This window comes from Sprattus sprattus (genome assembly GCF_963457725.1).
Source record: "Sprattus sprattus genome assembly, chromosome: 2".
Lineage (NCBI taxonomy): Eukaryota > Metazoa > Chordata > Actinopteri > Clupeiformes > Clupeidae > Sprattus > Sprattus sprattus.
The window spans coordinates 24,750,254-24,773,709 of NC_137921.1; the positions used below are offsets into that span (position 1 = coordinate 24,750,254).

At 45.8% G+C, this 23,456-nt stretch overlaps 1 protein-coding gene across 3 annotated transcripts; it reads right to left on the reverse strand.

The window, feature by feature from the left end:
• Positions 1–23,052, reverse strand: fzd3a (frizzled class receptor 3a). 3 transcript variants are annotated; one of them, XM_080860776.1, is made up of 7 exons: positions 22,960–23,052; positions 21,630–22,162; positions 8,719–8,915; positions 7,496–8,513; positions 4,139–4,287; positions 2,267–2,512; positions 1–1,124 (listed from the first exon to the last, which is right to left on the reverse strand). In XM_080860776.1, exons 2-7 carry the CDS (start codon positions 21,828–21,830, stop codon positions 872–874), a joined length of 2,064 nt encoding a protein of 687 aa, XP_080716902.1. In that variant the 5' UTR covers positions 21,831–22,162; positions 22,960–23,052; the 3' UTR covers positions 1–871. The 3 variants fall into 3 exon arrangements, with proteins under 3 accessions (XP_080716902.1, XP_080716901.1, XP_080716900.1); XM_080860775.1 differs by having other exon boundaries at positions 2,267–2,515; XM_080860774.1 differs by having other exon boundaries at positions 2,267–2,716.
• Between the last annotated feature and the right edge of the window lie 404 nt (positions 23,053–23,456).

The following is a 23,456-nucleotide window of genomic DNA, read 5'->3' on the forward strand; positions in this document are numbered from 1 at the left end:
AAGGGCATAGGAGTACTCAAATGAAAGGTGTCTTAGTTCAAGGAACTTGCCAATATAAAAGAGCTGAACACTACCTATGCTATAAATGAAGGGTTGTTTGGAATTCCGCTCTAATTGCAACTTTTAAACAAAGCAGTTTTTGACCCTTGAAATGCTAACTTACAAAATCTGATTAAGACAAACCATTCAGCACAAAACAAGCCCCATTGTTTTGCAAGGAGACTTGCCACAAGCACACATGAACCATTTCAGTCCGAAATGATGTGCAATGAGAACGAACACATCCGATCCGGCACAAGCCCACTGACTCCAGCATGAGTGTCAGAACCTGCGTATCAACAGATGGAGGGTAGGAGAGAGTAGAGGGCAAACTTTGGGTCCAAATAATGGTCTCAGCACCAGCATGTGTTCCTGTTAACCACTGCGGGATGACATGCCTGCATTTCCCCCTCAGTGCTTTGTATGTGTGGAATTGGTGTAGCTTGCAAAAAGCTCAGTACCTCATGCCCCGCACATTAGCACTTAACCTTAACCCTGAGCTGTAGTGGGACTGGAGAAAGTTGAGCACTGAAGAGACAACCTGCCCTTCCATCATCTCTCGTGTCTGGATGGGTGTTGACTCACATTCCGTCTCTAACCATATTAAGTACCTTCCCGTATCTCTACTTAGCACTGACTATAAAGTCCCACCGTGTCTTTCTCAGTCACTTTGTGTTATTGAAACCCTACTTCCCAACCTCTTTTCCAAGTCTTGTCAGGGAAGAGGTTCTTTGGAGGAAAGGTGGGCTGAGGAGTACCCTTCAAATATCCATGTTCATATTCTGTCCTTTGCTCATTTTTCTCCCCCTTGAAGGGAACGGCCTTCCCCTACTCAGGCTGTGGCTCCGTCCTCCTCAACGACTCGGTGGATGCCGTTGCCGGGGGTGCTCTGCACGGCCTGAGCTGTGATGCAAAGGTCCCGTGTGCTGCCGTGTCGTGACTGGCTGTCCAGTCGCTGCGTGCTGCCGTGCCTCGATTGGCTGTCCAGGCGGGTGGTGCTGCAGAGACGTGGTTGGTCGATGAGACGGGGCAAGCTGCCGTACGGGAGTCGCTCCTCAGTGGGACGGAAACTGGTGGCTGTGCACCTGATACCAAACAGATACACAAACACACAAAGACATGCACAAGGTTAAGCAGACTGTCACTGTGTAAAGACACTGTTGTCAGTTGGTGGTATACTAAATGTTGTCCTATATATTTCCATACTGTTTGTTATTGTGCTCTAGAGTACTGCGCTATTCTATGCATTAGTGCAGGGGAACTCAATAGGCGGGCCGCGGTCCGGATCCGGACCGAAGCCAAAATCAGCATTCTAATTTAATCATGATCCAAGCGAGTTTTCATTGGTGCGTGATTTTGCGCTATATATTTTTTTCCTAATCAATGTGGTTTCTATCTTCCGTGTCCAATCCAGAGGTCCAATCAGGACCTGTAATAACAACATCACTATGACAACTCACTCACTCAATTTTGGCCGTGAGCTCTCTGTGGGTCATGCAGGTTACGTGTGTCAATGACAACAACGCGGGCAGATAGATTTGTGTACAGGTTCTTTTTCTCAGCAAACTAAAACCATGGCATGCTTTAAACCAGGCAAAAATTTAAGACAGAGTGGACTGACAAGTATGCATTTGTGATGCTTGTGGGGAGCACAAAACCGATGTATTTAATCTGCAAGAGACGGTTGCCCTTGTCAAAAGTGGTAACGTGAAACGTCACTATGAAACAAAGCATGCACACTTCGAACATAAATACCCGCAGAACTCTGAGGTAAGGGGCAGAAAAATAAACCAACTGCAATCATACCAAGCAACATGCAGTGTAATAGTTAGATCAGCCACACAGCAAGAGCGTGCATACCTCAACATACAGTTGTGAGTCTGAATATGGTGAAAAACAAATACAGGAGCACACTCACTAATGAACACTTACATCAGTGCCTCCACCATTTAAACCACAAAAAAGTGTCACCTTTCACACAAGTATGGCCGGACCACATCACCTTTTGTGCATAGTTTGAACGTTTTTGTTGGAGTTATGTTTTTGGATTTTGACCGTCACTGTTCCGGACCCTGGACTGAAAGGAAATTTGGCGAGTGGACCTTATGGGTTTCTAATTGAGTACCTCTGCATGAGTGTGTTGTACTGTGCCATGGTATACTATGATATGCTGTATTGTTTTGTACTGTGTTGTACCATGCTGACCAGTGTTACGCTGTTCCCCTACCTGCCATCTCTGGACCGTCGCTGGCTGCCACGGTGGCTGCTGGCCTTGCTGCGGACGCTCCCTGCCCGGCTGGTGCTGGCGCTGGCTGGCTCGTCCAGCATGGCCAGGTGGGTGGAGGAGGCGTGGGTGGAGGTGCCCTGCGTGGAGGTGCCACGGGACTTCCTCGCCACGGGCGGCCCAGGCTCGCGCAGCAGCAGCTGAGACAGGTCTGGCTCCTGCAGGGCCTGCTGGCTCTCCTTCACCATGCTACTGGGGGCCGAAGAAGGAGAGGGCACGGGGGTGCGAGAGAAGGACGGAGAGATGGAGAGGGAGGGGAACATAGTGGGCAGTGAAGGCAGGGAGAGACGGAAGAGTGAGGGAAGAGAGAAGGGGAAAACAGTCAGGGCAGGGGGGGAGTAGGGGAGAGGAGAGGAGTGCGAAGAGCAGGGGGTGGGAGACGGGGTTAACACGCTGATTACAGGGGAGAGGGGCGTGAGCGCACAGAGGGAGCCCAGTTCACCATCACTGCCCCACACTGCATACTACACATTCTAGAGCACACACATACATAATGCATGTGTGGTGCCCTGCACACAACTGTACAAACCTGCAACATGCTACATGCTACAGTAGACACAACTCATATCACACGTTCTACATACGTGTGTAGCCTATAACAGACACACTAAATGCTACACATAATCAACACACTATAACACATTTGTTATAGACATACAACACACTACTAACACTACAACAGACCGAAGTGCACACTTATAGATAACACAGCAGACAAACTACAAACAAAAATACAACAAATAAGTACACTACTACCATATCTAGACCACTGTAACAAATACTGTAGTATGTAGAGCATACATAAAAAAGACATATCCAACACATAGCACAGATACTATGGTAAACACTCAAGTATAAAGTGTATACTTCACAACTGTATGGGCAACTATATCGGTTATATTACAGGGGTAGACAACTAGCCTAGCCTGGTTGCCCTGTAAAACAATATTTTGTGTCAACGCCTTTAAACCTTTTTATTCTTAATGACTTTCCGGCACGTACAATCTGAACACAGATCATAACACAGTTGTGTCTTACACATTGGTGGCTGATCTATTATTTGTGATGTTCACAGAGATTGTATGCACTGAGAAATGTGAGTGGACAAGTGCACTGAAGCATTCACTTGCCCACTGGACTGTTAAAATTATGATGTATCCATCCCTACAGTCTATGCCTAACTGTTTTGCTAGCCTACTTTACATGCAGAACCACTACTTGGCCATCAGACTTTCAATGCAAGGACTATAGGTTCAATCCCAGGGGCAAAGAAATATGCATTACGATTCTAAATAAAGACTAAGTAGCCATTAGTACAAACACTTGCTTTCACTCCATAGTGAGTTATTCAGGGACAAAAGTGTGTGCTATGCCTGTGTGATTCAACGTGATTCGACATGATGTCATATAGTACATTTTTGTTTTATTTCATATTCAAATTTGTATTAATTCATTTTGATGTTTACGTTTATACTTGATTCCTACTACCTTGCTGCTATATCACCTGAATTTCCCTCACAGGATTAATAAAAGTTTCATATCTTATCTTATCTTTTATAAGATACAATACATCCTGTGTCTGCATGTTAACGCATTAGTATTTCTTTAAACACAAATATGTTTACAAATGTTATATTTAGACTGAAAGGTAAATGCTGTATAAATATTAAGAAATATTTAAAATCCACACCCTCAGCCTACACTACAGGTATGTAACCGTGTTTGCCGTGGACCTGGCGAGAAGCGCACTCTCAAAGATGGAGACGGTAAAGCGGTAAAACGGTAAAGCGGACAGAATGGAGTAGGGGCACTCACTCTTTCCGGCGGTGGCCATGGAAGAAGCTGGCCCACTCGAAGCAGGTCTTCTTGCTGCCCACCCAGAAGACGGACGGGATGCCAACCACAAGCGTCATAAGGTACTTGATGAGAAACAGGGCGAGGTCAGGGTGGCTGGTCTGCTTCACCTAGGGTCAGAGGGCACAGGAACGAGGTTAAAAGCCAGGTTTAGAAAGAGCAATGACAAAGATGTGACATGGATTCACGTAGCCTAAATATAGTCCAGTCTTCTCAGGATAGTGTGTGTGTGTGTGGGTCTCTGTATGTGTGTCTGTGTGTGTGTGTGTGTGTGTCTGTGTGTCTGTGTGTCTGTGTGTCTGTGTGTCTGTGTGTCTGTGTGTCTGTGTGTCTGTGTGTCTGTGTGTCTGTGTGTCTGTGTGTCTGTGTGTCTGTGTGTCTGTGTGTCTGTGTGTCTGTGTGTAAACGTGTTTGTATACTCTGTAACTTAAGACACAGAGCACAAGAGAGTGGGAAATCCAGGCAGTGACAGAAGTAGGCTGTGTAGAACACAAGGTTGGTTGAGAACTAGTGCACTAGAGATGACAGCCCCTCCTCGGCTGACATTGCTTTAAAAAACAAACGTGTGTGCACATGAGAGAGAGAAAGAGAGAGAGAGCTAGAGAGAGAGAATAAGGGGTAATCGTACAGAGGAGTTATTAAATGTATAAAACATTGCAGTAGGCTAACTGCAAGCTGCACATCTGCTCCAACAACTTCAAAGACTATTAGTAATCAGCTGTACGGGATGAGGGTGTGTTTGGGATGCATGTGCATTGTGTGTGATGAAGCTCTGGGCAAGTTGTGTGTGTGTGTGTGTGTTTGTGTGTGTGTGTGTGTGCGTGTGCGTGTGCGTGTGCGTGTGCGTGTGCGTGTGCGTGTGCGTGTGTGTGTGTGTGTGAGAGAGAGTAGAGAAAGGGCGAGAGAGAGTGTATGTGTGTGAGTGTGTGTGTTTATGATTCATCTCTGTGAAGCTCAGTGCTCCATGCTCAAGGCATAAACAGAAACGCAGCCAACACAATGTCTGTCTCTCTCTGTCTCATCTTCCTCCTCTCTCTCTGTACTTGTTATTTCTTGCTGTACGTACAGCACCTGAGCCCTCTCTCTGACTGTCAGCCATTTTTGCCTCCATCTAAATACTCCAAAGCTGAACAGCGAGGTCCATCAAGTAATGAGTAGTCCCAGAACTCACTTACAACACACACACAGAGACACACACACAAAGACACACACACACAGACCCCCCCCCCCCACACACACACACACACAATGATGACGCATCCTGAGCCCTCGCATTCCCTCACAGATGCTCAGCAAAAAAGATGGCCTCATTAGTTGTTCGTAACAGCCTGAGGCACACACACACACACACACACACACACACACACACACACACACACACACACAGACACACATTATTCAGACATATCTCTGCGCACTGAGTGAACTCGCTGAGACTCTCCTTGCATGTCCTTCAGAATTTGGGCTTATTATGCTGATCGTCGCTGTGTTAGCAATGTGCGGCTACGCTGCAAATAGCCTAGCGGCTGCTCTGTAGAGTGGTGCAGCGCCTGACCAAGTCGGTTTTCCTCTGATGAAGCAGATGAGCCACAGGGAGAGCTAGTATGGGCTCTCATGCTTTTGCACAGTTGCAAAGCCAGAAATAAGACTGTGATGATTCTTGCAGAGTCCTATGAAGAGACAAGTCCAAAGTGTCCTAAAAGGCAATGGACATTGGACCAGATGTTGAGTTACTGTCTTGATGATTGATGATAGGGTACAGATTCACTTAACTAACTAATAAAGTATGTTTTTCTAACCTACAGGTGGGATGTTAAGGTAAAGTTTAGCAAAGCAGTCTACCTTTGACAAGGATACAGCCTCGCGGAAAGCCTGTGGCCTAGGTTAAAATAATAATAAAAAATAATATCTGTTTACTAAACAACTGCCATTTTTCTACCTGTACCCCATCAACAATGATTCTGAAATAGTACATATTGCCACTGCCACAGATGACCTGCTGTGGACATCTGGATAGATACAGTGGTTGAAATGTTTTGCCTTTCAAGATTTGGCAACTAAACAAGGACAGGGCCAAAAGCGAAAACAGATCAAGGTATATGAATAAACACAACAACATTGGCCATTAAATGCCAAAGGGACCACAGGGAATGACTCCCCGCCCCGATGCTTCCCTGGGCTTTGTCTTTGGGCTGTTCTGGTCTGGAGGAAATGGAGCAGCACTTATAACTCATCAGATTGTTTATGCCCAAGTGCTTGGACATCAAGACACGCAAAAACTCACATCACACCCTTTTTCATGAGAGAATACACACACACACACACACACACACACACACACACACACACACACACACACACACACACACACACACACACAAACCTCATAACCTTCTGTGTCACAGAACATCCGCACACACATACACAGTTCCATATTAAACCGGCATGGTCGACCGTCTGTTGCAGAGTGCAACACAATGAGCAGGTGTGACAGCACACAGACACACACACAGAGGATGCTTAATAATTTAAGATTGATGGTGGAGAATGGGGGCTTGGCTGGCTCCAGGCTGTTAGTTACAGAGCGCCCTGCCTCGTCCCCCGTGGAGCGAGCTAACTAAACCCCCATTTATCCGCACTCAAACACACTGGAGCAGAAAATGCACTGCTAATCCGCAGTAATGAAACTACACTGCTGGGGACAAATATATATATATTTTTTACACAACACAGTGCAGAGGGAAACAGAATGGAGCAGAATAGAATTGAATAGAATCTAAAATAACTGAATTGAACTGAATTGAATAAAATAGAAGGGCGTTGAGTAGTTAGACAGTTAGTGGGATGGCTTGTCTGCCCTCTGATGTGAACAAGAGAGTCCTTTGTGTGACAGGGGCTGCTAAGCATGTAATGAAGCCACACTAATCTCACTCTCCTCTCTGAGAGAGGCATGTCTACTCAAATTGGATGAAGTTTTTTTTTTTTTTTTTGTAGGAAGGCAATTACAGTGTCATAGGTTTTCCTAATACTGATCCAGCTCTGATGTAGGGAATGTGATATATGAGGATGAAGAGGATATGACTGTGATCTGATCTGACAGACAGGATGTAGACCTGTGTAAAAGTGATCTGTCTTCATCTGATTTGGACAGAACACATGCCAGTGGATGTTTACCAGGGTAGGGGATGATATGGTTGGTGTAGAAGACTCACCTGGCAAGGGCAGGTAATGTGGTGATATAGACACAGGAGTAGATGTAGTGTAAGTGATATCTTCAGCTTTACACAAGGGTGGTATTGGTTGTTGTAGATGCCTCACCTTGTAAGGGCAGGGAATGTGGTAGTGCCGGCACTTCTCTTGCACCCAGCTGGTCTCCCATAGCGGCCGGTAGCTGTGCTCGTACATGTAGCAGCCGATGACGGTGAGCAGCGGCACAAGGTAGAGCGCGGAGAAGACGCCGATGCGGATCATGAATTTGACCAGCTTGTCCTGGTTCTCCTTCTCCAGCGGGATCTCCATGCGCACACGGTTGAGCGCAGCAATGCCCGCCAGCAGCAGCGCCACGCCCAGCACCACGTCGAAGCACAGTGGCGCCAGCAGGAACCAGCGAAGTGCCGGCCGGTCGTGCATCCCCAGGAAGCACACGCCGCTCAGGCCGTCGCCCTCCACCTTGTTGAGGGCCAGGAGGGTGACTGTGAGGATCCCCGGCAGGCCCCAGGCGGCGGCGTGAAAGATCAACGCCTTCTTCTCAATGGCCTCGCTGCCCCACTTGGGCACGGCAGCCAGAAACCAGGTGAGCGTGAGCACCACCCACCAGGCGCCGCCGGCCATGGTGAAGAAGTAGAGCGTCATGAAGAGCAGCGTGCAGGCCTTGTTGTGCGAGCCCTGGGTGACGGTGGCGGCGCGGAACCTTCCGGGGCTGGCCGGGTTGCAGGCCACGCGGTCCTCCAGCAGGAAGCCCAGGAAGTAGACGAGTGCCACCATCATGTAGCAGACGGCGTAGAAGACGATGGGGCGCTCGGGGTAGCGGAAGCGCGCCATGTCGATGAGGAAGGTGAGGAAGGTAAAGAGCGTGGCCGACAGGCACACGATGGAGACCACGCCCACGAAGTAGCGGGCGAACAGAAGCTCGTCGCGACGGAAGTGCATGCTGGGACAGGGGGCAGAGCAGTCGCGTGCGCCCAGGAAGGTGTAGCCCAGACCGGGATCCACCTTCAGCTCGCGGGGGCACCAGAAGCCGTAGTCCCGCTGCACCGGTGCCGGTGGCTCGGCCGTCACGGAGGAGCTGGGCAGGAGGTCCGCAGGACGCGGGTAAGGATCCTCACATTCTGGGAACCTAGAGGGGAAGAGAACACACACAGAGATATTGAAAAGATGTAACCGGACGGATACAATACACCTTTAAAAGAATAAACACCTACATCAGAGAACAGATTTTCACACAGATATCACTGTGGTGCATCATTTTATATTGTATTTCATATTTGTAGGAATTATTTGTCCCTGAGTTACTGAACTGTGTCCAGAAGTTTCTCGCTCACCTCTCACATTCCATCTCCTCAGGCCAGCTAAGGCCAAAGATCTCCATGAGCTGGTGGCACTCTGCCCGGGCACGCTGGCACAGGCGTCGGCACGGCAGTGTCATGCGCCCGTACTCCGTGCAGACTGGCGTGTACAGGGCACAGAGGAAAGTTCGGAGGTCGGGGGAGCACTCCAGGTTCACCATGGGGTGGAAGGGCTTAGGGCAGACAGAGGTCGGAGGTTAGATCCACATATCAGGGACGTTATGACCTGCCAGAGTTGGTCGACGAAACTCAAAACCAGATGATGGCTGTGAAAAGCTGATGCAGACATATTGTGTTGCATATTGTGTTACTGTGCTCAAGAACACTCTCATTGAATGCAAGAGGTGTGAACTTCTCAGGGGACAAAAACTCGCTCGGACTATGGTATATGACTATGGGGTAATAATGCCTTCTGTTCAAAAGTAATTGCTTTGTTTAATGTAATGCTGCACCTAACCCAGAGCCATTATGTTGTGAGTAGGGATGCACCGATCCGATATTTGTATCGATATCGATATTGAAGACATTTCAAGATCGGGTAACGGTGACAATTAAAACATTTTTTTAATGTTTATGTACGTAGGTAGTCTATTATGAGTGCATGTTGCTATAAGTAGCGATTAGAATGCTAAGCGGAGATTTAGTTATATGTTATAAGTAGCCAATGAGCAAAAAATGCACCAAGATCTCATGTCATGCACTCCTCATTTCTCTCTCTCGCACGTGTGGTCACACACCTACACACAGCTACCAGAGTTTCGCGCTTTTTTTCGGATCGGTATCAGCCGATACTAAACCTCAGATATCGGTATCGGTATTGGAGGTGAAAAAAGCGGATCGGTGCATCCCTAGTTGTGAGTGGAACTAAAAACCACAAATCCCTGGCCAGCTGACATCCCTCCCATGCCACAGTGCGACGTAACATCACTGTTTACTCACACACTAATATAAACACGCTACATTACATAATGCTCCGCAGATCACCCACAACAAAAAGAGACCCACTGCCTCTAAATTCTCTGCGGTCCACAGGCACAATACAGTGGACCTCGCCCTGTAACCTGACTCCACCCTCGAGTCCATCATAACCACACCCATTTCAACTCTCTGAACCCAACATGACACAAGAGGGGGTGGGGGAGGGGGAAGTGTGTGTAAGCTGGGGGGGGGGGGGGGTTGTTTACTGGGTGGGCGGGTGTACAGTTGCAGTCACCCGTCCACCCCACTCTCGCAACCCCCTTTCTCTTTACTCACTCTCTCTAATTTTATACACTTTCCATTTCTCAACTGACCTCATGACAGTGCTGTGTGTCTACAGAGATCAATGTAGATTGATATCCAACTGCGGGCAGGGAAACCTGACTCCAGGTCAGTACAAGACGCTGGAGGAGAGGAGAAGAGGGTGGGAGTGGGTGGGGGGTATGTGGGGCTATATGGCACAGGCAGCTGCTGAGCAGAGCTTTTATATGTAAATCCCCCACCTCAGCCCTTTTCACCCCCTTCTCAACTTTGTGGGGGAGGGGGAGAAGCTCCAAAACCAGGCACAGACACGTACCCCACCCCACCCCCAAAAACCCCCACAACCTCCTGCAGAGGGACAGCCTTTTGTGACAGCAGTTTGTTGAGGGCGGAGTGGGAGGGGGAGATGGGGTTGCCTGCTCCAAATTTTGAAGATGAGCTAAATGAAATGCTTCTCACTGTGCTGCCCCTGAGGATTCTGGGAATCAAGCACTTGGCACAATGTGTCTCCAAACACAGCAAGCAGCACTTGTGAAGAGTGTGAGAATTGAAAGTTGTGTGTTTTTCAAGCATTCAAGATGAGCGTACACAGTATTTCTACAAAACCACATGGCTCCTCTCAGGGATACAGTACATATATTTATGGATACATATATACTCTTTTTAACACTATCCAAACACACACACCAACACACACACACACACACACACACACACTGCATTACACAACACTACAGCAGCTTCATTCCAATAGAGTCATGAAGCATCCTGTCAGTTGCAATGGATGCCGGCGTGTGAGCGTCTTAGCATCTGTCATAACACACACGCTAGGTTTTCTGCATTCATTTGTGCCCTAAATCTTCTTCCTGCCTACATACACACTCTCGTGAACACACACACACACACACACACACACACATGCTGTCTCTAGGCTTCCTCCCCTCAGCCTATAAAATAGGATTAGAATGCATGTTAGGATTGGCCATTTCCACACAAAAGCATCCTGATGCAGTGATGCGTTGTGTACGCCTAATCCATATTTAAATCCCTGCCAGAGAACAAGCGACAGGAGTAATTGATTTCTCAGACATGAAGATTCGATGCCCAGTGAGTTCCAGTGGGAATGGATTTTCTCAAGTCTGAACCATTCAAATTCTCAGTTAACAATGATGTAATGTGCAGATGATTCTCTCACTGGAAACATCAGGCTCGTCTTATATTACACAGCATGTCCAGCCAGATGTTATGTTATAAAATATAAATCATCATTATAGACATATTGTAGGGGTTTGAATCACCAAATGTCCCATCAAACAATATTCTTACAATACCATTCTGATCATAGTTTTTGGTTTTGCAGTTAAATATACTGCAATACATTGAAATTCACTGTCATTTGTTATCACAGAATATATCCCCAAAAGATCATATCTCCTTAGTTTTTCTCTCTGATGACCTGACAGCACAAAATCCATCTCAGTGCCATATTGGGAGCTATAAAAGCAACTCATGTCGTTATTCCTGCCACGCACGCAATAATAGATAGTGCTTTGAATGCCCTCATAATTCAATAATAAACAATCTGATGTGAGACGCGATACAATACCTGGGAAAACATTGCAAAACTGTATTGCATGATTTTCCCCCATACCCAAACAAATTCAATTCTATTCTCATTCAGGGTTATATTCAATGTAAATTTGATTACATTAAAGCTTTTAGCTCTTATCTTATCATGCCATTCACTACGCTATGTAAGTGGAGGAGGGACATCAATCTCAGCCTGTTTAAGTGGGCTGTCACAGACCAGTAACCATGCTGAAGTTCATCTCAGTTGTGCCTATGCCACAGGGCTGAATGAAGACGTCACAGTCCTCCTGCTGTGGGACAAAGAGGCCATTGGCATTCGCTCTGTTTGTGCACTAACTGACCCACAGCTGCTGCCTTTAATTAAATACACAGGGTCTTATGACAGACCTTTGCAGGAATCCATATTAAATTACTGAGATCAAACAACACACACACACTGTGCAAAAATGCATGCATTCACATAATTATTTACATGGTCCTTGCACTATCTGTACACTTGCATACAAACATGCACACATCACACATTCACACACACACACACCCACCCACACATGCTTTCATGCCCACTGGATTGTACTCTCTTGCACGCACATATGCCCATACACCGTCACTAACTTGCTCGTGCACACGCATACACTCATACATTCATGGCACACACTCCCATTACCCAACACACACACATGCTATCCTCCCTGCCATACATACAGACAATGCACATAAATTAGAATTAGTGCCATGTTTTCCCTTTTTCCCTCCCCTGCCTGTCCAGCGACACTCACTACATTTAGCACCCCCAGCACATGGCACACTGCTGTCACTATAGCGATCTAATGAGCTCTCCATGTGCATCTGGATCCCCCCCCACCCCCGTCAGGGACCCCAGGGCACATGTATGCACACAAATCAGCTCAATTGTCCATTGCTTCTAGATGCCCTATAAACAAACTGGTGAAACACTTTGCTGGATGTACATGGCGGAAGATGGTTAAGTGGTCCCATGACTGTGTAGGCAGTGAACTCAAGACAAAAGAGTAAACATTGGCTCATGGGGGCAGTTTTTTGAGCTTTTATGTGTGTGACCCTGAAAGGTCACGTTCTGTTTTTAGTTTTGTATATTTTTACAGTAAGCATGATATGATTTTCAGTGTACTGTTCAGCATGACTTGGCGATATATTTAACAGTAACATTTACAGTAAAATTGTATAATACGTAAATGTAAAAAATAAGTAATATTTTATTGAATTGTATTAATTCAAACTAAACTGAAGGAGATACTTTTTTTTAATTGGACTGCCTTTTTTTTTTTTATCTTCCAGTGTTTCCTTTCCTTTCCTGAAACACAATGACTTCTTAACAGCCCGTCATTTCAGTGAGGCCTCCTTCTGTCCGGGCCCCTGGTGACCTGTGGTGCAGTCAGTGTATTGCTTAAAACTGTCTCTTCCCAAACACAGGCCGTCTTGAGTCTGGGAGGGGGATTACTGCGGCCACGGTACGAGACAGCTGCTGTCTGCCAGGGGTTTGGCCTTCCTGCGGCTTCAGAGCCCCCCCATGAAGAGGTGCATTTAAGCCCCCCTTTTGCCCCCTCCCCAGAAAAGCTCAGATCTCCTCTCTCTGCAGGGCTACTGTGCAGGGCTGCGTGCCAGTCAGTGCGGTTACATGATGGCATAACCCCGATTTCGGCCAAAACCCGACTTCTCTATCCATGGGGGGTTAACTGCGTTATCTCACGGTACATGGCAGTGACAAATCCAGATCTTGGCCGCGTCAGTTCAAATCAAATGTGGAATGTTTACAAGGGGGCATTTGCTACCGTTGATTATACAGTAAATAAGTTGTGAAATGAAACAAAAACACATCACAGTTAAAGTTGTATTAGTATTGATTGATTCACATCGATATTAATGGATTACATGACTAACAAGTGGTGGAAAAGTAATATGAAAATATTTGTTCAGTCAATTAGCGCGTTCTATCCAAAACAGTCGCAGTCAACGTTTCAGTTTCAGTTTCGTTTCAGTATTTCAAAGTGAATGAGAGGGAGCACAAGAACAGTGAGCGTCTAGCAGCGATTATCATATCATAGACATATATGATGCATGTATATATGTCTATGGGCAGGATCTCAAGCATGCGCAAAAGTTGTTGTTGTCCAGTTGTAATCTAGTTGAGAGTAACATGCACGCGTTGTCCGATTTCCAGCGTAATCCGATCACTCAGTGCGGACACATGTGTCCAGTTTCCGATTTCAGTCCGATTTAAATCGAAGATCCGATTCATGTGTCTGCCCAAATCTAGATTTCCTGTGTCCGACTTGAGTCCGACTGGACTCCGATGTAAACCCCTGGATACACGATCTGATTGCGCTGGGAATCGAACTAGGCACGCATGTGTCTCTCGAATCTAGATTCCAATTAGACAACAACAACTTTTGCACGTGCTTGAGATCCTGCCCACAGACATATACATGCATCATATATGTCAATGATATGATAATCGCTGCTAGACGCTCAGTTCTTGTGCTCCCTCTCATTCACGTTGAAATACTGAAACCGAAACTGAAACTTTGAAACTGGAACGCAACTGTTTTGGACAAAACGCGCTAATTCAGTGAACAAATATTTTCATATTACTTTTCCACCAGTTGTTACTCATGTAATCTATTCATATCGATGTGAATCAATCAATACTAATACAACTTTAACTGTGGTGTGTTTTTGTTTCATTTCACAACGTATTTACTGTATAATCAACGGTAGCAGATGTAAACATTCCGCATTTGATTTGAACTGACACGGCCAAGATCTGGATTTGTCACTGCCATGTGCTTTGAGATGCAGTTGCAGTTGCAGTTAGTGCAGTTAACCCCCCATGGAAACCCCATGGAGAGAATCGGATCGGATCGGAGTACTGCCATCATGTGCACGCACTGACTTATCTGGGGGTGTAAATCGGATTTCAGTCAGACACAGGAAATCTAGATTTGGGGAGTTACATGAATTGGATCTTCGATTGAACCCCGACTACGCTCGGAAACTGGACACATGTAACCGCACTGACTGATGCCTGCTCACTCGCTCAGAGACTCACACGTATGCAAGCGCTTCAGATCTGAGATCTGAGGACCACGGATAGTCATGGAGCATTCCTTAATGAGGGCTCAAAAGAATTAGACTGAACGCACCATGGTTCAGCAAAAAGTGTAGAAGTTCACATGTTATTTTTCAACTGAATTTTGAAGAAGATAACATGCATATAAACAGTGTATAGAATACAAATAGGCTTACAACATGTTTTTTCCAAGTGGAGTACATCATTTGGATATAATGTTGCCTGGGAGCTTTTGTGTAAATAGCACAAAGACGGCTGAGGCAACCTGAATAGATAAGGTTGAACAATAACAATATTATCTTTTTATCCTCCACGGACTCATCTTTTTTCTCACTCTCACTCTTCAGCTATCTGTCTGTCTGTCATTCTTTCTTTCCTGCCCTTAATTCTCTGCAATTCCACGCTGACTCCTATGGCAACCGTGAATGCATCAACGGCCCAGCATCAGGGAGGGGTGTGCATGCGGAGAGGTCGGAGGGCAGCACTGAAGGACCTCCCCCCAGGGGCAGGAAAGCCCGCTCTTTTGTTGGAACACAATTGGCACCCGTTTCCACGGCAACGGCTGTACCTTGCTATGGGGGAGAAGGAGCAAGAGAATGGAAAAGAAAAGAGGGTGGAGAGAAACCGACAGAACAAGAGAGAGACAGGGGAGGGAAAAAGCCATAGCAAGGCATAGTGGCTATTTAGCCTGGCCTCTTTGAAAATTATAAAGTTAAATTGCTGGTTAACTAGCAGGAGCCATCAGGTTACCAATGGTGTGTTTTCTCTAGCCAATGCTATTAATATTCTGAGAGTGGCTATATGATTCCATTAACATTCCAAGAACGGATATATGATTCCATTAATATTCAAATTGCAGCTGAGGGGATGTACTCTTGACTGGTGATGCCTGGATTGCCTGAAGATAGCTCATTTTATATATGCGTTCAGGATTTAGTTTTAATTACAACATGTCTGTCATTGTTGCCATTTAAGTGGGAACATCTATTTCAATCAGGAAAAATACCTGACTGTTCTGATCTCTTGCCCTCCTGACATGGTTGGATCCTAAACACGGCAGATTGTTTTTGCCGCACTGTGTTTCAGTAACATGTTGTTCATAGTATATGCCCTTTGATAACTATTTAACTGCAAAAATGATTATATTACTATTTAAAGGCTACCAAATTACATATCTTCCTGGTATGCCCATTCTTTAATTTCCTCATTCAGCTGCACACATCTGCTGTCTTGGAAATGTATGTATTAGTCAGATACTGACGTTGGTTCTTATCTGCTGTCTGACAGAAGTATAGAAGAGTCCAGACATATTAAGCCCTCCAAAATAAATCGGATATTAAGACTGTATTACCAGTGTTCCCTGTTATATCAGCAGAGGAACTGCTGGGCTGGTGGTTGTGAGAAGATGGCATCCAGGGGCAACAGATTGTGCCACACCAGGATTAACCAAACTCATACCTCTGACAGCCTCTCAAAATCTCTCTCTCTCTCTCTCTCTCTCTCTCTCTCGTGCGTGTGTGAGCTCCGTGAGTGAGTGTGAGTGAGCAAGTGCTACTTCTAACTTTTCTCCCTTTGTGTGTTGTTTATATGTGTTTAATCGTTTTAACTATTTTGGTGGCACTTTAGTTTTACAACTACTGAGGTTTTGGTTTAGCTGGGTGTTTGTAAATATCACTTCTTGTTTCCCCGTGGAGTCTGCGACCAGCTTGTTGCTGGGAGTATGGCGGCCGCGGGAAGCATGGATTTTGACAAACTAACGCGCCTACATGGTATCAAAGTTGAATGCACCGCAAGTGTGGAGAACGTTAGTTTGTCGGTTGGAAATTTAATTGGGCACGGTAACGTGAAGTCGGCTTCACGAATGAATAATGCGGTGGTGTTGTTTCTCAACACAATTGAGAACGCTAATGAGGTAATTGTGAGGGGTATAGTACTCAATGATTCCTACATGCCAGTCCTCCCACTCAATACCCCCGCCAAGAAAGTTATAATTTCAAATGTACCCCCGTTCATCAAAGATGAGCTTATTGTTAAAGAGTTGCAACGCTATGGCAAGCTGGTTTCATCTGTTCGAAAAATCCCTCTGGGATGTAAATCGCCCCTACTTCGACATCTAGTGTCTTTTAGAAGGCAAGCATACATGGTCCTAAATAGTGGCATGGAGGAGATTGAGCTTGTGTTCAAATTAAGGGTGGACGGGTTCGATTATGTGGTGTATGCAACGTCAGACACTGCGTTAAAATGTTTCAGTTGCGGTGGAATAGGACACATCGGGCGTTTTTGTCCCGGTAAAAAGGGCAACACAAAGGAGGACACTCCAGCCAAAACCAATGTGGCTGAGTCCCCCATAGTTGTTCCCCCAGACACTGAGGTAGAACCCTCGGAGGATGGGACCGAGGGAAGCGGACTTGAGGGGGGTCTTCAGTCCGTAGTGGATCTGATTGTGCTTTGCCCCGAAGCCGTGGCCGGTGATTCGGTGCTGATTGAGCCAGCCGTGGCAGAGGTAGCTGCGGCTGGGCCAGGTGAAACTGCTAATGAGAAGGGGCATTCAGTAAAGACACTGACAGTGCCTCAACCGTCAGTGAATGTGGCTCAGGCTGAGGCTATTGACATAGACCCAGTCTTTAAAGTACCGGCGAAGAGAAAGATAGACCCGGTGGAGGTTACCGGGTCTAAAGTGAAAAAAGACACACACACGAGTGGTAATCTGGATAGCGATTGCGAATCCATTGACTCAAACTGGTCCGAGTGTTCGCAGGGAGAGGCACAGCTCTCCAGCGAAGAAACGAAATATACTGCAGAGGCAATTAACAGTTTCCTACGCGACACGAAAGGGTTGCGGAAAGTGGAGGTGGAACTGTATTTTCCTGATTGCTCGCAGTTTGTTAACGATGTTGTCTGTTTCATGAGGGAGGGTGCATTTGAGGATAACGATGTTTTTCGTCTCCGGAAAATATTGAGCAAATTGAGGAAAAAGTTGCGTGATAAAACAACTAAGCCTACTTAGTTTATATGTATGTGTAAGGAAGGGTTTTGTATGACTTGTAATATTGTTTGCTCCTGTGTTGGAATAACTGAGCCTGGTTTCAATTGTGTGTTATAATGTACAGTGATTTTTGTTTCTGCAAACCAATGGCAAATATTTCTGTGGAAAAAAACTGTGTGCTCATTTGATGATGATTTTCATTTCCGTTTGTTTTGAATAAGGTGTAAGTTGGCGTTACTGTTTACAAATAAAAGTTTTTTATAAAATCAAAAAAAAATCTCTCTCTCTCTCTCTCTCTCTCTCTCTCTCTCTCAATCCCCAAAATGCCCTTAGTTTACCCCAGCAAGTGAAAATCTCCCATTAATTGAGAAAGAGAAAGAGAGCGATAGGGAAAGAGAAAGGGAGAGATGGATGCCATCCCTGGGGCTGCTGCCCCACTTCTTAAGCGAGGTTACCAGGAGGTCAACCAACCACCGCTGTAATCACTCGTCTGTCTCCGGGATGTTACAGCAACATTGGGGAGCATCATGAACCTAAGCCTTCCCAGAATCCCCTCTCCACATCTAAAAATAAACAAGAGGAAGAAAGCACAGAGTTGGTGCGGTGGTGACAACTCAATAATTACTTTCTCGCAAAAGCAGACACACAGAGAAATCGGAGGTGACGCCGGCAAAGACAGTAATCAAAGCTCTGGCTGCTGGGTTTTGGCTCATGTCGACGGAAAACGGAGGAATCCTTTGGTCCACATCCAAGGAGCCAATCTTTTGCCTTTCACCACCCCAAGGTTCTATTCTTCATCATTACAACGGCTGCTGAAGAGACTCCACTCCCATTTGGAATCGAATGTCAAATCCACCCCGAGCCTTTTCTCTCCCTATTAGTCCTGCATTCTCCCATGACGGAAGCATGCCAGAAACACAGGCAGTGACAGTTCAGTGTTGAAAAGCGCACTGTGGAGTGATTTAGATGTGGTAGTGTTGTTTTCCTGTGGTAATGTGGCTTTGCTCATGATAGAGTGAGAAAGTGTGCTTCAACTGTTTTAAGTCTACTCATTTTTAAACGCATTTCACGCAACCGTTCTAAGACATGGGAATTCAGTGTGGGGAGGATTAATGAAAAGCTATACTTTAGTGGAATTTAACTGAACTGTAATCAGTCTATAATGCTATGATACTATAACCCAGGGAGCCAGACCTGAATTGAGGCCTGTGATATGATTTGGTGGTTTGCAATCGAAGCCACTGGTATTCTGTCTGTGGTTGAGGCACTGATACCATACTACAGTGCAGTTTGTGACATGTGCATGAAAATGAGAGTGGTGCTTGGGTTATTTTAAGCAGGATAAACCTGATGACATGGGAGCACATCAAGCTGATGTGTGCTCATCAGTGTTTGAGTGAGAGAGTGTGTGTGTGTGTGTGTGTGTGTGTGTGTGTGTGTGAGAGTGTGAGTGTGTGAGTGTGAGTGTGTGTGTGCTGGGTACACTCTCTGGGGTTACGTAACGCCATGCAAAAACACGCAGAGGCAGGAGCACCAGATGGTAGTACTCTGGCTATGCTCCATCACATCAACCCCCTCGCCCTGCCCACAAATCCACCCCCCTCTGCCACATCCCCATCCCGGCCTGCTTCCCTCATCTGGACAGGGTTGGGCGGGGTGGGGCGGTTTCAGGGTGGGGTAGGACCACACCGAAGGCCTCGCCAGGGGATTTACCCCCATCATCCTCTTCCCACTGCCTGCCCCACCGCCATGCATCTCTGGGAGATGATCGCTAACAAGGCTAATGCAGGCGCTGTGCACTGAGCCTCCACTTACTCCGAACACTCAAGCAAAGAGGATCACCGAGCGGCCGCAATCAATCCAATCCGATCATCATGGCGGCGGAGATTACAGGACCATCAACATAACAACACAACCATAAATAACATACGCAGCGGCCAGCAAACCATTGGCTGACTGGACAATATAGAATCCGTCATGACACACATTCGGAATGCCTGGGATACTCGAGGATGGGATAGGATCTGTGTGTGTTTGTGCGGGGTGAGGGGGGTCACTCTGACATGGGATGTATTGACTCAGATGGTGGCCTTTGGTGGCCACTTGAAATAAGTCACACAAAGCAGGGAAAACAACCATTTGCAAATAGTTCACGCTGATACGGTGCAGAATCCGTCATGACACACTAAATTGATGTAATGCCCCTCTGGAGAGATTAAAACTAAATTTCCTGCCTAATGTTTTTGTAATGTGATCCAAATAGCTGTGCTAAGCAAAGACAAACTGGAGGTCTAACCAATTGAAATGAAAGCCCAAGCACTTCATGGTAATCTGGGTGTGTTGATTGCTAATGCCATCAGGGTGTTGTTGCAAATCTCCCTGTAATCTGTGAGTTTCAATAAAACCTGCCACACAACAGTGCAGACCAAAGGCCATCACAACACCTGTCTTCTCACGAACTTAACGCTATGAAGACAAATCCCCTGCCTATTTAGATAACATCACGTGAAGAGAACGCTCTGTCAAGCTAAAAAGGCACCGGATGCCTAAAAGAGCCCGGGTGATGTAATGTTGACTTTCGAACGACTCTTGAGTGACAGTTGCTTTGCCAACGCCAATACGTCACCCGAGCTCTTTATCGCTCATAACGCGATTTACTTCAGAGCATATTGCATTGAACTTCGCTACCTGAGACCGGCTTGCTTGTATTTGACCTACAATAAACCAACCAAAACAACCATGTACTTGATGTTTGACTTTGGTAGGAAAGTTGTTGATTCGCTAGTTTATATAAATCAAATGTATGTATCAAAGTAAGCACATTCCATCAGCTAGCTAGCTCGTGCTAGTGTAACGAGCTATCTTGTTAGCTTGAAGCTATTCATCTGTTGTTGTGCTTAAATTAAGAAACTCCTTAATGTGTTGTGATTTTAAGACATATCTGACGGCACCCACAATTACATTTGAACAAAACAGGGCATTGTTTGCACAACATTTTACTAAAGAACAACGGGGGATTGCTAGCTTTGATATGCTAGCGGACATTGCTAACTTACAGAATACCATCAGGCAGGTGTAGCTAAAACTTTCTAGTCGCTTAATATTGTGCCTAAACGGACACTATGTACCCCGACACTTTTTGGCTATCAGTCAGAGAGTCTCAAGAGTTGTTCGAAAGCCATCAGCTACTTTTTAGTCGCTTAATATTGTCGCTCAAAAGGAGGAATTGCTATTAGCAATATAGATGCTAGCGGCAAAACCTGTTGATGAGTGCTTACTTACAAAAGACCGGCAGCCAATATTAAGCGGCTAAAAAGTACCTGATGGCTTTCGAACAACTCTTGAGACTCTCTGACTGATAGCTAAAAAGTGTCCGTTTAGGCACAATATTAAGCGACTAAAAAGTAGCTGATGGCTTTCGAACGACTCCTCAGACTTAAAGCTAATAAGCGGCCGGGGTACGCGGTGACTGGGTTACGTAATGCTAACGTTGGCATAGAAACTGTCACTCAAGAGTCAACATTACGTCACCCGGGCTCTTTTAGGCATCCGGTGCCTTCTTAGCTTGACAGCTCCATTCTTACCCTCCTCCCAAACCTACAATAATTTTAGTGCTTCAAATAAATGAGATTAAAGGACCAGGATTGAGAATTAATTCCTCAATTCAAAAACTCTGCAAATCAATAGAACAATACCCACGACAAGCATCAAAAGTGTCACAAATGGCCTTCTGAACAATCTGAAAGTGCAGAGTCTATTGCAGTAGTGACCGCGTTCTTACAATCCAGGGTTCTATGTAAACTCATTTTAGTGTTGCTAGCAATTCAGTGATCTTAAGAATCACTGTATGGGCCAACGCTTAAATGCACACAAACACAAAGAACCACACACACACACACATACACATAGCCTACACACAACATGCGACACACACAAAAACACAAAAAAACACTGATAACTTACCTCCATGGCGAGGGCTGCAGTCTGCTGGTCATAGTGATTGAGCAGATTGGGCATGAAGGTGGAGTTATAAGGCAGGTCATGACACATACGTAAGGTGATGGGCTCGCAGGTGAACATACTGTGGCTCCCTCCGGCCTCCATGTGGATAGCCATGCTGGCCGTCACAAGGGACCACAGCACCCACAGCAGGTCCATAGTCATGGGTCACACCTCAGGGAGTTGGCCCCCCTTGCTCCTCCAGGCAGTGGCAGCCTTTGAGGCTGCTTGAAAGGCTAGCGGCTAGGTGAAAATGGAGCTTGTGTATAGGGAGATGGGTAGGTTCAGAGAGTTTGTGTTCAGGCACTGCATGTTATACTGGAAATTCAGAAGGACGCAAAAGGCTTGTCATTACTCAGACTCCTGAGGATATCGTCAGGTGGTCTGATAGAAATACAGATCCAGCTATGTTCTTGCAGGTACAGCTTGTCCCAGGTTTGATACGTGAATGCAGGCACTATAGCATGGCAATGCTGAGGACTTTCCAAAGTAGGATTCTGTGATAGGAATAAATATAATCCAAAATGTATGCTGTTAATTTGAAGTCATTGCATTGCATCTTCATGCCGGCTAACAACAAAATGTGTAGGGCATTCAACAAATACAATGACGATTCTTCCCCTGTTTGAACACAGTAACAAAACGATAGATTCAATTGTAGTAGGTGTGAATTAATTCCTGTATGTCTTCCAAGTGATAGCTGTCTCACCACAAAGGTTCTTTAGTTTTCAAAAAGGAAAACTATTGTGCTCTAGATATGAAAACACCATTGCAACGGGTTACAATGGCGTGCATTTCCCCCCCAGTTGGACCGGCTGATCTTTACAAAGTATTTATTTCCAAATAATTGACCCCGTTCAACGTCAGTTGATCACCCATGATCTCCAGAGCGGCGCGACAGAGCAGCGAGCATTTAAGCTCTACAGCCCATCACTGTGTTTACGTAGCCAACCGTACCTTGCTTTCCCATGATAGAACAGGCTACAAAGTAGACTAGTTAACGTTAGATAATGATGACACGAAAATATACAACTGACAGCCAGTCTCTTTTCCCCACACGACAGGCATACTCGTACGGTAACTAACATAGACTTCACCGAACCACGAACAAAAGATACCTCGTTTTAACCGATACTACACATAGCATCTCTGGGCGATCGATTTCATTTGTTATCTGAAAACGACGGTTTAATCAGCCAGAACGAAATGTTCATATGTGCCAGTGAAGTATGTTGCTCATAGCCTAATGCCGATAATAAAGTATGCTCGAATGTAGAAATAATAAACCACTTACCCCAGTTTTGACAATGATAGCTCGGTTCACGTGTGGGACCGGGGCTTCTCCTTAGTGTCCGTAACAATAAAAACGAGTCCGCTTCTCCTCTAGCAGGTTTGAGCGATTGCGTCGGGAACGCGAGCTGTGGGGACGGTGACGCGCACCAGAACCAACCAACCCCCTCCCCTTGGAAAAAATGTGGTTGTCAAATAGAAGCCGGCTGACGTCTGACAGAGTTCATAATTTCAGGGAACGTACACTATCCTTTTGCATTCAATTCAAATGTGGGTTAATTGTTAGTCTGTTCATATTTTTACTTCACCATAAACGATAAAGAAAAGGCTACAGGCTAGAGTAAAGCCGCGACGTAAAACATTTACGTTCCATGTAAGGGCAACGACAGTATGGCCATACATTATCTGACTTAGGATACAACACCGTAACATTGAAACTGATGCACTGGATAGGGTCTACCAGGAGACGCGCTAGTCAATACAATTTGAGATTGTCGGTGA